Here is a 15,647-nt window from a genome sequence, read left to right as displayed (position 1 = left end):
CAGAACAAAATTTGGAACTAAATTTATGTTGATAGAGAACTTTTTTTGAAAAAATTGATAGTATCTTTATTTTTATCTATAATGAAGTGTCAAAAAATGTAGTGCGCGAAATTTCAAATCCTTAAATTTGTCGAAACGTTTTAAGTCGAACTATTTGCTTGAAACTATTCAAAAGCTGAAATCGTTAGACAACGTTAATAACCTGAGAATACATTATAGCCTATAATTAACTCTGGCGAGCTTAAATAAGGTTTAAATTGTCTGGACATTAACCAGAGCTTTTTGGAGCAACTTAAACAATCTAAGTCCAGCACTGAAAATATTGCTTGTGTTTTTGACTATAGTGAGCGATCAGAATTCCATTGTACTATACTGGGTCGGCAATTTTTATTCCACCGCGATTCCTACAACTGACTCTAGGAGTGAAAGTAACAAGAAACTCTTCATAAAATTTTAAGTCAGACACCACTTTTATGTAAACAAAAATAAGGCCAGGCACAGTTTTTATTCATTTTAAGTGAGCTATATTTTTTTAGCGGCGTGTCATTAATACCATAATTCAATTCATGCATTCAACTAAAATTCATTTTAAGGACATCAGTTAAAATTGAGACCTTCTTTGTAAAAAGAATTTTTTTTGAAACCATATGCCTTGATTTTTAGACGAACTATCCATTTTCTTTTTTGAAACATTATAAAAAAATCATATCAGAAAATTTTCGATAAAAAGTTATTAGTCATTGAGTTGTGTTTAAAAATAAAATCTTGAAAAATTAAACTGCCTTCTTGTAGAAATAGAAAAACAAATATTAAAGAGGCACTAAGTCTCATTTTAGGAAGACGAACATGTTGTTAAACCGATGTCATGAATAACTAACTAACTTTGCTTTGCTTGTCAAGAAGGCTTATATCAAAATTTAACGTAAACGCTTTTAATAATTACGGGCAAACATCCCTGTTGATAAAGAGTTCAATATTGAAATTATTGCTAACAGTGTTTGTTAGAAGATTGAGAGATAACAATCTCGTGTAAATTGTTCATAATAAAAGCTTGAAACAGCTAGCTAGACAAGAAGCTCCGCTTGTTCAGTGTATACTTTGGCCAAAGAGATGAAGCCTTGACGAATAATTGAGAGCATCGGAATGGATTATAAGAGATGCCCAAGTTCGAGAGCTTAAGACCAGTTGGTGTTATGATAAGCACACTAGGCTTTCAGGTAAGAGATGCGGGTTCGAATACAGTACTGGTCCATTTTATAAGAATAGCCCCTGAAAAACAGCAGTTGCAGTCGGCGGCCAACAAACTACAACGCTAACTTTGTTCGGCTACCATATTTTGTGAAGAAATCTAGTGTTCTCCTTCGCCCGACAATTTTAACATGCATTTTTGCGACCATGCTTTCTCCTAAAAATTCACTTGCAATCTTCAACAAAAAATCGGAACTATTCTGTCCCCCCCCCCCCCCCCCCTCAGTGTTTTTTATGACCCCCAGTTACAAATTATATTATGTTATATAGCACGTTACTATGTTAGAAAATAGCACCTGCGCCTGGGGGTCATAAAAAATTTATGCTCACTAAGCTGGGGGGGGGGGGGGCAAACAGAATAGATCCAAATGATCTCGAAGAACTCAACTGTGCGAAAAAAGCTAGATTTTCTCAATAATAATTTTGGAATACAATTCAAATTTCTTGGCACAGGAGAAATGCATTGCTTAGCAAAAGCTTTGAACAATAACCTGCGTCATCACTCTTCGACGTTCACTGGCTTCTCTTTCAGTTGCTTCAACTCAACTTGACTTCTACTTGAATAGTTTGGGCAATTTAGAAAAACTCTGCAACCGCAAATTAAATTTATTGTAAATATTAACTCTACTATTTGTTTTATGATGATAAACAGTTTGAATTTAATTATGACTGCTTGCAGTTTTGCAGTTTATAAAATTATAACAGGACATTTTTGATAGTTTTTCTTTCAGAGCTTTGAAGTTCTTGGTTGAAGTCCCCCCCCCTTGTGCCGTGTGAACGAATCTAGCACCTGGTATTGACAATAGATGCTCCATGCTCGTTGTATTCGTTCTTGGAGACAGCCAGCTGGGATGCAAAGTTAGACTGGGCTGCAAACTTGGAGGCACCGTGGAACACAGAGTACTTCTTGTTAGCGTCATCACAAACACTCACCTGTGAAAAGAAATTTAAGTAAAAAGTAGTAATGCCAGGATACGACGAGAGAGAGAGAGAGAGAGAGAGAGAGAGAGAGAGAGATGTGGGGTGCGGGGGTGCGGGGGGTGGTAATCACATTTTTGAACAAACCAACGCCTGAAGAAACTGCACATTGAAAACTTCATATTGAAAAATAGGCGATTTTCTATCCAAAGGCAAATATAATTTGAGACAACGGGGGCAATAACGGAAGTGTCCGCACTTTAAATAATAGCTATTATTCTGTCATGTCGTGTCCCATAAAATCAGGCCACAAACGCACATCCGCAGTTCAAATGATGATCTGGGTCTTTCCCATTATAGCCCCCCCCCCCCCCAGCTTAGTGGTCAGATAACCTATAGTCCCCCCAATCATGGTAATTATACCATAATGGGGGGACTACAATTTCATAGGGGGCTATTGTGGGAAAGACCCCACGATTTAACGAGATTGTGAAAACCGAGATATCAATGCTTTTTGCATTTAGCTAAACTCTAGTTATTAATTCGTATGTTTTCAACTTGACCGCTGGACTTAATAATTTAAAGTGATAATTTTACCGGGCAACCTATACAAGCCAAAAAGTGAGCTCACATTCATGTTGGTCAGGGCTGCCACCTCCTTCTGCAGTCTGGCAGCGAATCCAGGGAATGAAGAGCTCCCACCAGCCACCACAATGTTAGCCAGCAAGTCGTCCTGGACACTGGAACTGCTGGCCTTCACCGCCTCCATTACTGCCTTATGTAAACCTAAAGCAATTAAGGGGCAAACACAAGATCAAAAAATAGCGAAAAAAGAAAAAGAGAATACAAAAACACAAAACGGCGGTAACGGTGAGCTAAGAATAGGAAAAATAAGCTAGATATAAATTTTGCTATGGAAAAACATTTTTTCTTGAATTCCATTTTTATACAGAGAAGAAATATTCAAAATTAAAAACATTTTAGACAGTCTTCAAATTTTCTGTTTCAAACCTCCATAAAACTGATAGTCTTTGTTTGATTCTTTCATTTGTAGTCCCATTATACTATAACGGGCAATTTTCCAATATAAAGTCAATCATAAACTTCATTTTTTCAATGTCATCTTCAGTTTTTACTGAAACTTACAAGTTAACAATTCAGCTTGCAAGTTCTTGCAATATAACCATTCGGTCTCGACTACTCGGGTGGTTTTTGGTTGTCACGTTAGAATATACACCCCCCCCCCCCCCCCCCCCATAGAATGTGCCTACAATCTATTGGGTAGAGTTTTTTTCAACATTAATGGCTGTCCGTTTAATAGAATTTATAAACCATTATCAGTGCAAAAGTGATCAGTTGTTTAGTCACGCATGGTATTGAGGTCACAAAATTTGTTCACAAAAGGAAACAGCTCAGAGCAATGAAAATCTAAAACTTTTGATAAATTTCTAATTGATTTTTAAATTACCAGTCTGTGAAACCTGATAGTTTTTATCACAAAAACTAAAACGGGAAACTGTGTATTTGTGACAATGATGTGATGCTTGTTTTTTTAAATATAATTGGAATCAAAATGGGAAAACATTCTAAAACCTTTTACAACTCGAAAAATAACTCGTCATCTTGCAAGATTACCATCTACTGTCGCCTCGTTACGACAAGACAGGCATAATAATAATTAATAATTTTGGTTTCTGCGTAATCGCAGCGGAACAGCATTAGGCCTACAGTAGCCTGTTTTCAGCTGCCCTTTTTCTTATTATTCCCCACATTTCAGACTGATCTTTTTATGAATGACCTAAATTTCTAAATGACCTTATGCAAACTATGGGAGGGGGTCTAGATATCTTTCCGTTATTCCGAGTATACACATGGACCCTTATTGGGAAAGAATCTAAGTACCTATAGATCCAATTTCAGCCATGGAAGGTTTGAAGAGCGCTTCTGGACATCGGAACCGCTCGCTTGTCACAGTGAGTTGTGAATCATCAGGCAAAGTGTAGCTCTTGGGCGAAGCACTTTCACTCTCGTAGTTCAGAGACACATAGCAGAACTTCTCCTTAATATCTGTGACCAAGTCACGTTCAGCCGATGTGGTCAAGTGGTAGCCACTTTTAGACAAAAGCTTCGCCATGTAGTCTAAACAATTCTCGGATCTTTTCCGTTTGTGCCCCCCCCCCCCCCCCTCCCCCAGCTTAGGCTTAGTGAGTGCATTTTATTTGCACACTCCAAACGCACGTGCCATATTTTAACATAATGATTTACTTTGTAATGGCACGTGCTCTGTATCTGGGGGGGGGGGCATAACGTATTGGGGGGGGGGGGGGGCATAACGTATGGGGGGGGCATAACGTATTGGGGGGGGGGGGGGCTGCATTTCACAGCAGTGTATCACATTCGGGGTTGATATTTGGAAGAGGCTGCGAAGCTGTCAATCGATTTTACAGTATCAAATTTATCAAAAATTTTTCCATCTTATTACCAAATAATATGGAAACTTTCTTGAAAACTTAACAAAAAGACATACCAGAGAAATTTCAAAAGATGTCAAAACTTGAAAAATGTAACAACGGCTCTTGATTTCTGCAAACCTATAAAGAACCTCTTCTATTCCGAATATATCAAAAACAGAAGAAAAAGTGATTGTATTTATCCAATATTTACAAGGAGGCTCAGTAGTGTGCATTCGCACAATGTACTGACAGCACTGATCCGAAATCTTGGCTCGCTTTTTTTCGAAGTCAAGCAGCAAAATTTTGCAACAAAAACAGTCGATACTTGACTTGGGAAAGTATCGATTGTTTTTGTTGAAATCTGGGATCAATTCTGTCCCCCCCCCCAGCTTAGTGAGCATACCATAAATTTTTATGACCCCCAGGCGCACGTGCTATTTTTTTACATAGTAAAGTGCTATATAACAACATATAATTTGTAACTGGGGTCATAAACAACACTGAGGGGGGGGGGGAACAGAATAGATCCGAAAATTGGATGTGCCCTCAAATCAGGGCAAGCAGCGGTACATTTCATAAATGAAATTTTACAAAAAGCAAATTAAACACTTTCGCAATCTGATAGCAGAGTTTTCTACGCTCAAATCGTTTGAAATTAAATTTCAGGCATTTTCTCCAATTTCTCGGTTGAATTAACAGAGATTTGTTGAACCAACAATAAACTTTTGGAAGCAAATAAGGAAGCACAAATTTCGACATCTAAAAACATTTCGCTTTGAATAAACGTGATATCATTAAATCTCAGGTGTTGCATTTTGGGAAAAATGACTAAACGCAGACATTTTTTTGCTAAGCCTCGAGATTTTTAGTAGCATTTAACTGCTTTCAAACAAAGTATGAAGCAAATATGATTATCGTATGCGTCATTTTTTTAATTCCCATTTTTTTTCAAATCGGCCTCATTGAATTGTTTTTGACTGACTTTTCTTCCCTGCCTTCTTGATATACTTCTGTAATCTAAAATGTTCTAAGTTACATTTTAAGCAGATGAACTCAATTCCCAGTAGGAAGTTTAGTGTTAGGGGTCAAATAAAAAGTGTTATTATAAGTCAAATTCAATATAAGAGATCATTGTAATGTCATATAAAACGATCTTACTATTAAGTTTACTATTAAGAATCAAACGAAAAAGAGCTATTATGAGATCTTTTCTGCTAGCCCCCCCCCAGCCCTATATAGCCGTTAATTTAGCACCCCCAAAATCTAAGTTTTCGTGAATCGTAAGAGCAAAAGGATCTATTCTGTCTCCCTCCCCCCCCCCAGTGTTTTTTATGACCCCCAGTTACAAATTATATGTTGTTATATAGCACGTTACTATGTAAGAAAATAGCACGTTCGCCTGGAGCTCATAAAAGATTTATGCGCTCTAAGCTGGGGGGAGGGGCGAAACAGAATAGATCCGAGCGATAGTTGCTTTTCATTGAAACAAGAGTGTCTAGGTAGATTGAAGGCTTTTTTAGAATAGTTTCCTTTAAAAATTCATAAAAATCAAGCCCTTATTGTAGCCGATTGCCAGATTCAACATAAAACATTTCAGCGGAATATAAAACGATCTTACTGACCCTGCTAACAAAAACGGCTGAAATAATATACGAAACAGTACTCACCTAATTTTTTAGAGCGATTGGTTTTCAGTTACTCGATTATGTCTCTTAATGCAATTTGGGCTAGAATTGCAAAATAAAGTTTGACAGCGGTTCCAAACAGTTTGAATTGACTGTATAACTTTCAGTTGGCTAAAATTCTTTTACCATAACAGAGTCAATTATCGAAACGTTATGTAGGCAACGGTTTGTAGAAAACAATCGAAGAACAGTAATTAATTATTTTAACCAATATAATTGTAACAAAACGTTCATCTAGTAGACTACACAAAAAACTCACGAGTAAAGCTCTCAGTGACTGACTATTCAGATTTTAAAAACTTTTTCGACTACTTAAAAATTACTTTTTCAATTACTTTCTGCAAATGCCATCATCTTTTGGCAGAAAAACAATCAAAAATTACCAAAAAATAATATCAAATTTATAAGTAAAAAAAATCATTTCGATCATTCAAAAAGTCAGACATGTCAGCGTAGTTTAACGCAATAATTTTTGTTTAATTTTTGCGTCCTTAGAGCCAAGGTAATGTTTGAGAGCATTTTGCTGAGATACTGTAGAACGTGTTACTACGTCAAGACAAGCCCTCGATTCAGTCCAGACAAGGAAAAAATAATTAATGCTAGTCCAGACTAGCATCAAAATTTATATTTGCTTTTCCTTTTAGAACATCAAAGCATTAGAAACCAATGCTAATCTCAACAAATAATAAATGCCAAGCAATGAATCACAAAAAAAATGAAAAACCTTTAGACCTTACAATTTTCTAATCCCTCCCGAAAAATCAACGACAATTCCGGTTAAAAAATAATATAAAACAATTATGTGATAGAGTAGTTGTACAAAACTTATTATTTTTTTGGAAACAGGTAAAAAAACAAGAAGAATCGTAATTTAAGAGAATATCAGATATGTCGATCGGCGAAAACTGAACAAAAAACCATGTTATCTCTAGATTGAGCCGACTTCCAGCAGATTATGATCAACTATAATCGATGTTTTACGCCCTTCTAATGTAAAAGTAAACTGTAATTCCTAGTCGTACATTTTATTAAGCTATGCAAACCATAGCAAGAGCAAAAACATTCATCAGTTTGTTTACACAAGACGACCTGAAAAAGCTACACAAAATAAAGTTAGGGTAATTTTACCTTAAAAAACCTCCTAACTCACCTTAACTGTTAAGGTGGATCTGCCTTTCCTTAACTCACCTTAACTAACCCTAAGTTTTCCTGAACTTTACGTGAAAATTTAAGGCCTCACTACCTTAAAAAAAACCTCAAAATTTTACTCTAGCTTGCCTTAAAATTACCTTAATTAATTACCTTAATATAACCTTAAAAATTCCCTTAACCTTGTCTTAACCAAGCCAGAAATTTACCTTACAATTAGGGTAAGTTAGGGTAAACAATTGAGGCAAGTTAGGGTAAGTTATTTAATGACAAGCGTACCCGAGAGATCACAACCGGCCATCAGCAATCTCACAGAGGCCTCCTTGACAACCTTGTTGTCGACTACTGGAACCACTGTTGTGACTCCAAATCCAGAATCCACAACCACACCTGTTGATTTCCCAACTCCGAACATGCTCATTTCTGCCTGTTTTCCCAAGTACAGGGCTGGGCAGTTGAATTTTTCAAACATTATCTAAACGAGAACGCGTGATATAACTAACATCCAATGCTACGATTGGGCGCACATGAAGTTAGCATGATAGATATTTATCAGATCAGATTTCCAAATAAAAATTGTTGACACCTCTAGTCCAACGTATAGAAGAAAGTAGAAAAATTTTAACCACAATAAAAATAAAATATAGCAAGAGCTCATCAGTGATTGCATCGAATTCTTCTGTCGGTCGCGCTTTTTTCACGATTTCGACTATTTAGAGTTTGATTTCCGAAGTTTGATTTCAGATTTAGAGTTTGTATCCCCCCGTATGTATCCGTAGGTCTGTTAACTCTTCTACCAATTACGTACAAAATTAAAATCGAGATGAAATAATGCAAGGGTATATAGCAAAATCCAAAATCCTGAAGTCTTAAATTCTAACGATAACAAGCCGTGAATAATCTTCAAGAGTGTGATTATAATCATTTTTCCAAAAACGAAAATTATTGTGCATTTTTGTCTCATCAAAATTGGTTTGAACCACGACTGATTTTTTTTTCATTACAAATGTTTCAGAGAAATTTATGCCGATACAGAACTTTATGCTGATAAGTAATGCAGGCAATTGTTGTTGCAATATTCGAGAAAATATAACACCCGAACAATTGCATAGCGTCCTTTTTAAGAATTAAAAAATTTATGGGCTTTCTGCGATAAAAATGTTTCCTACTTTCGTCAGATTTGTATCTCAAACAACAAAAATTCATGTTGTTACAAAAGTTTAAAAGATGAACATTGATATCAGACTATTGATGTGAAACTAAATTATTAAAAATCAACGAATTTGACGAAATACTCAAATTTATTAGTATTCATTTTTCTAAAAATGTAAGAGTTCTTATTAGAAGAACTGTTTTCCTGAAATTAATGTAATCATATTATGCATAGTAGTAAAGAACTTTTGGAGCAAATTAAATGCATAAATAACTGTGTTCAGATATATTATTATTTTATCTTTACGCAAAAAAGTAAACTTGTTTTTACTTTGTATCAAAATGGGGAAACTTATCATTAATGTAGTTTGAGGTTGGCATAACAGCGTTAACGCAATAATGAACGCCCTATTTGAGCTTTTAGACAACCCTGTGAACTTACAATTTCTTACGAAGGATTGTTAACTTGTAAGAACCTACAAGTCAGACTTCTATTTTGTAAGAATTTACTAGTCTGATGGTTAACTTGTAAGTTTTTTCCACACTTCACCATAAGGGTAGAAATAGTGATTTCATGTCATTTACATTTTCAAATATTATTATGTCATTGATTCGTGCGATAAAAACATTAAGAATTCATGACTATTTGGATCTTTTCCGTTTCTGCCCCCAGCTTAGTGGGTGCATATTATTTGCACCCCCCAGACGCACGTGCTATATTTTTACATAATGATTTACTGTTTAGTAACACGTGCTCTGTAATTGGGGGATGCATAACGTACGGGCAGATACGGAAAAGATCCGACTATTAATTCATCTTGTGTGTGTGTGTGTGTGTGTGTGTGTGTTGTGTGTGTGTGTGTCTTTGTAAACAAAAACGTTCTGTTAGGCAACTATTCAACGCAGAATCGGGAAGTGCTTTAAATTTAACCTTTTTTCTGAAACTTTTAAGTTCTGAGGCCTATTTAATTTTGGACCACTTTGTTTTTGTTGTGACTTGCAATTTTTTAAATAAAAAACGGCTGACATTAAAGTCCACAAAAGTATACCACCCTGTAGAAAATTTGATCTTTTACAAAGTTTTCTGCTTTGGTACCCAGTAACCGATCCCCCATTTCTCACAAATACCTCAACATTATAGTAACCATGCACACATTAGCGTGCGATCAAGAAAAGCTGATATTGTTGTTAGCGTGAGGGATTACCGCTATCCTCGGCCACGAGGCTAGCCGAGCGATTTATACCACAAATCCCGGGTCCGTTATTGCGTCGAAACTCCGACGCGTACCTATGGACCCACCACTTGAAACTACTGGATCTTTTCTGTTTTTGCCCCCCCCCCCCCCCCACGTCCATTTGCACCCCCCACTTACGCATGTTATAGCATATTGTTTGGATTTTATACAATTACATACAATTACGCACAAACGACATTTACAATTTAATTATGCAGCGAAGTTTTGAAATTAAGACGTATACGGTAATTGAACTTTGCTTATAATGTAAGCAGACAAAGAATAATGCGTCATTTTACTATTTTTGCGCTTATATTCCATAGGATTGGCTTTATGACACTAATTTCTTTGATAACCGGAAACAAAAATCCATCCAATCTGGTGCTGGTGCCGGCACGGTATTGTGCCTAAATTGAAGGATCTCTAAGGACAAAAAAGTACATATTTGGGGGTGCAAACAGCCTGGTTATATAGGACTGGGGGGGGGGGGCAAAAACAGAAAAGATCCAAACTACTTATTCTCCCAAATGCCACCGCTTGTTAAACTTAGTTCACAGTGTTGATAACAATATGCATGCGTACAGAAACTCAGTTCCCGTTTATGTTGATGGGTCGATAAATCACTTGCTTTAATTAAGTTCAAGAATATCTCTTTTCCGGAAGAGCGAATAGAATTTAAGCGAGAAATTTATTAACCATTCAAAGAAAACTAATAACTTTGCACGCATGCGCATTCTATTTTGAACTTACAAGAATAAAATAAGCCCTGCTATCTCAATTAGCCGAATTGGAACACAAGGAGAGAAATTCTGATTGCCAAGGCGGTAGGCGCGCTTCCTGAGCGTCACGGCTCCGCCGCAAAAATGGACCCGTTATTGTCAAATTGCATCCCACAGCACACGAGTGGCATGCTCGTGATCAGCGGTCCTCGATTGCACTTAAACTGATGTTTGGCTACCTATACTGTAGGCCAGGCTACATGTTGTGGTACTGCACAGAACGTGGGCGAAAGTACAGTGTAGGGGGAAAAGTACAGCACAGACAACACTAGTGATGAGCGGATTCAAATCTTGCAAGATGATTCAAAACTTGCAAAATTCTCGCAAGAATCTTACAAGATATTAATCAAGGCAAAAAATAAATCGGGGTACAAATGTTTTACGAAACATCTTTGAAGCAAATTATTGTTTATTAAACAAATTACAAAACCGAATTCAAATTTAAAAAATTTTTAGCCGGGATTCAAAATCTTGCAAGAATCTGTGAATTTTTGGTAGCTAAAATTAACTGAAAACCAAATGAAATGGTTGATATCAGAATTCTTGATCAGCACAACTGAACCTAAATGACCTTTTTAGTTCCAAACCCGGAATGAAAAAGGAGGAGGGAAAAATCACTAAAATCATGCCGGAAAATCTCAAAAATTCAGGTTTTAACTTGAATTCAGAAGATTTTCCGACAGTTGATTAACTATTTGAACTCAATCAGCAGCAAAAAAGCAGCCAGGTTACCAGGATAAAAATTGAAAGGCCAGATTATAGTTTTTTATCACTAGGGGACTCTCTGCTAGGTTCTAAAGGGGTGGGGACAACTTTTGAACAATCCAAATGATCTAATATGTTTAAATAGCAAATGTTGTTGTCTTATTTTTGCATGATTATGAAAATTGATAAAATTTGCATCGTTGCAACTAAAATTTGCATCGTTGCAACTAAAAAACGCGTACACTTGCGAATTCATCAATATCTTCGGTGTTCAGAATAATAGCCGAAATAATGGTTCAAATGTAAAAATAAGGCAAATTAGAAGATCTAATTAATGAGATAACTACTAAGAGCTGGAGACGCACAATTATCAAATCTCAATTCAAGACTGGCTTTTTTGTTCGTCTAGTATTGCATTTGGATAACTTTCTTCTCGGTTTACAATTAAGGCACCAGTAATTTGAGAGCTAATGGTGTACTTAAGGACGGATATCGGTATCCGCCGATAGTATCCGCCCAAACTACATAGCTGGTTAAATTTAAATCAGTGAGTTGAGCACAATAACGTTATATGTATATTCTAAATTTTCGTTGGGGGGATTTTTAAATAGATCCAGAACTTTTAGGCTTATATACAAGGTCTACAGTGAGATTATGCCAATATTTTGAATCTAAGTTGTATTTTGCCATTTAATTTACCTGAGTCATTTTTTCGCTTAGAGCAACAGGCGCTGTTGAAAAGTTTGTCAACATGAGAGGGTGGTCACTTGGGGATATTCTGAGCTCATTACTGAATGTATGCTCCCACACCGCCTCCATCTGGTCGAAGTTTGATATAGTGCCCTGCGAGACAGGGTATTTTAAAGCGAGGACGCCTCGCTTGGCTATAGCTTCATCTCCAACGTACGGATAGTCTTTCATATTTCCAAACATGCTCTTTGGTTGTCCCACTACATCCGGGAAAACAGATCGAGGCAAACCCTCACCTAGAAAAACATTTACAATTTTTCAGTGTTTTCAGCTGCGACTAGAATCTACTGAATATTACCACACGGTTGTTATCGCCACCGAGAAGTTATCAAACTCCGAGGCGAAGCCGAGGTGTTATGATAACTTCGAGGGCGATAACAACCGTGTGGTAATTTTTTTAATGAACACATGTAGCGATCATTTCAAGATTGAATACAAATGTGTGTGTTTTATTGGTTTTTCATTTTTATTTTTGTGGACAATTAAATTTTCAAAGGTAAGTGATATATCTTTGGATCTGTTATCCGTTTTGTCTTCATGCCCCCCTCCCACACACACACACACACACACACACACACACGTACACACACACACACACACACACACACACACACACACACACACACACACACACACGTACACACACACACACACACACACACACACACACTTACACACACACATACACACACCCGCGCACACACGCACGCACACACAAACACACACAACACGCACATACACACACAAGCACACACACACTCAATTACACACACTTACACACACACACACACACAAACACACACAAGCACACGCACACACACACACACTTACACACACACATACGCACACACACACACAGAGACAAGCACAAACACACTTACACACATACACGCACCTGGACACACGCATGCACACCCGCACACACACACACACATGTGCGCACACACACACACACGCACGCACACAAACAAACACACACACACAAGCACACACGAACTCAATTACACACACTTACACACACACAAACACACACACACGCACGTACACACACACACACACACGTACACACACACACTTACACACACATACACACACCCGCGCACACACGCACGCACACACAAACACACACAACACGTACACACACACAAGCACACACACACTCAATTACACACACTTACACACACACACACACAAACACACACACACGCACACACACACACTTACACACACACATACGCACACACACACACACAGACACGCACAAACACACTTACACACACTTACACACATACACGCACCTGGACACACGCATGCACACACGCACACACACACACCACACAAGCACACGAACTCAATTACACACACTTACACACACAAACACACACACACACACGCGCGCGCACACACACACACACACACACACACACACACACACTTACACACACCACACACACCGCACAAGTTTTTTAGACTACAAGTTTATCAAACTGTTTCCATCATTAGGCTACGAGTTTATTGCCACTCTTTTATCGTAACAGTAACAGTGGCGACAAAAGAGTGTGATAAACTCGTAGTCTAATGCTGAATATTTTTCCAGTGTCGATCGGGCATTAAAATTTATTACACTGGCAGTTTATTTAACTGCTATTATCGCAACAGGTGTTGATTAAAATTATTAGAGCATTTGCATATGACGGGCGTCATAACACCACAAATGGATACCTATAAATCTTAAGTCAAATTTGACACATTCTGTAACAAATCCGTGGCTCTTAGTTAATACATGAGATTTGCAAAATTTCTGCAGATTTGAGTTACATGTGCAATATCCTCCAATTAGCCGAAATGCGAGAGAGCCAATTTCCATTACATTAAGTCACACCTCTGGGACCTTATGATGAGAATTCAAATAAATCGGTTGTTAAAAGTAAAGGTACTCCCCCCCCCTCGGCTTCAATGATAGATTTTTTGTGAACAATGATTATATAGTGTCCCATAAAGTGGCAACACAATCGAAACGTACAAAAAACACTTAAATTAAAATTAGAGTATTGTATCTAGATTAATATGAATCACTGAGGTCGAGTTAAGTAAGTTCTTGTTAGTTTGCTTGTTTAAAGTGCTGTAAATATATCACAAATACATCAAAATTTTGTAATTTAGACTTTTATAAGTGTTTGGTTGAGGAAAACTTGTCATTTTACTCTAGGATTGAGTCTGGGTATGAGTTAGGGGGCTGGCTATGATAGGAAAGGCTCAAAATTTCTACAAAGACAGCAGCAAAATTTTCAATTAAAGTTGAACGCGAATTGTGCTTGCAAACTTTATTTTAGAAAAATATACCTAACTTTCATACAAATGGAGAAAAAACGAATAAAGATCTTTTGGCTCTTTTCTGTTATTGCCCCCCCACGTCCATTTGCACCCTCCACTTATACATGTTATAGCATATTGGTTTCATTTCATACAATTACATATACAATTATATACAAACGGCATTTACAATTTAATTATGCTGCTAAGTGTTGAAATTAAGAAGTATACGGTAATTGAACTTTGCTTATAATGTAAGCAGACAAAGAATAATGCGTGTTTTTAATATTTTGCGCTTTTCTTTCACAGGAATAGCTTTATGGCACTGATTTTTTTGACAACCGCAAACAAAAATTCATCCATTCGTCTACCGGTACCGGCAATTTATTATGACTGAAATAAGGTATCTCTAAGGACCAAAAAGTACATATTTGGGGGGTGCAAATAGACTGGCTATATAAGGCTGGGGGGGCAATAACAGAAAAGAGCCGATCTTTTTCCTCAACCAAAAACCTATAAAAGTCTAAATTACAAAAGTGTGATGTACTTGTGATATATTTACAGCACTTTAATAAACAAGCAAACTAACATTAAACTTAACTGGATCTCAGGGATTGATTTTAATATAGATACATTAATCCAATTTTAATTTAATTGTTTTTTTGTGCGTTTCGATTGTGTTGCCACTTTATGGGACACTATATAATGTTCATAATGAATATCATTAAAGCCGGAATGTCCTTACCGGCGTAGCCAGCCTTGACTAGCCCCGATCCACAGTCAATTACAACTGCTGCGCACATTTTGATGCAGAGATATCGGAGCTGAATAGTTTTAAGCAACTTGTTCAGAAGAACGACAATAAGGCAAATGATCAAGAATCTTCAGTCTCTTTCGACAGCCCAAATTCACTTAGTTTGCTTATCATTTGGGGGAAGCGATATAATAGAAAGCAAGCTGCTGCATTTTATCTATTTGATCTATAGATTTTGATCGCAATAGCTTCTACGTTGATCAAAGGATTGACCAATAGCTTTTCCATGATCCATTGACCATCCCATCAAAGGAAAAGTTCACCAGCAGAAAGATTACAAACTCATCGTAGCATGCATTCTTTGATAAAGACTTCTCCTTCGTGCATTCACCCTTACCTTTCATACTTCCTTGCATATGATGTCGAACAGTTTTGACACCCAGATGAAGATCAAAGATCACAAGTGAACTCAACAGAGGATGACAGCATTATGGCCACTAACCTAA

General features: G+C 37.1%; 1 protein-coding gene across 1 annotated transcript; it reads right to left on the bottom strand.

Moving 5' to 3' along the window:
• Positions 1-1,836: 1,836 nt before the first annotated feature.
• On the bottom strand, positions 1,837-15,323 carry LOC142341194 (actin-1-like). Its single transcript, XM_075392108.1, has 6 exons — positions 15,133-15,323; positions 12,024-12,310; positions 7,733-7,928; positions 4,069-4,305; positions 2,798-2,952; positions 1,837-2,181 (listed from the first exon to the last, which is right to left on the bottom strand). The coding sequence occupies exons 1-6, from the start codon at positions 15,188-15,190 to the stop codon at positions 2,032-2,034; spliced, it is 1,083 nt and encodes a 360-aa protein (XP_075248223.1). The 5' UTR covers positions 15,191-15,323; the 3' UTR covers positions 1,837-2,031.
• Positions 15,324-15,647: the final 324 nt, after the last annotated feature.

This window comes from Convolutriloba macropyga, chromosome 6 (assembly GCF_964194025.1).
Source record: "Convolutriloba macropyga chromosome 6, txConMacr16.3, whole genome shotgun sequence".
NCBI classification, from domain to species: domain Eukaryota; kingdom Metazoa; phylum Xenacoelomorpha; order Acoela; family Convolutidae; genus Convolutriloba; species Convolutriloba macropyga.
Note: the sequence above shows the minus strand (reverse complement) of the source record. Positions and strands in the feature narration are given on the sequence as shown.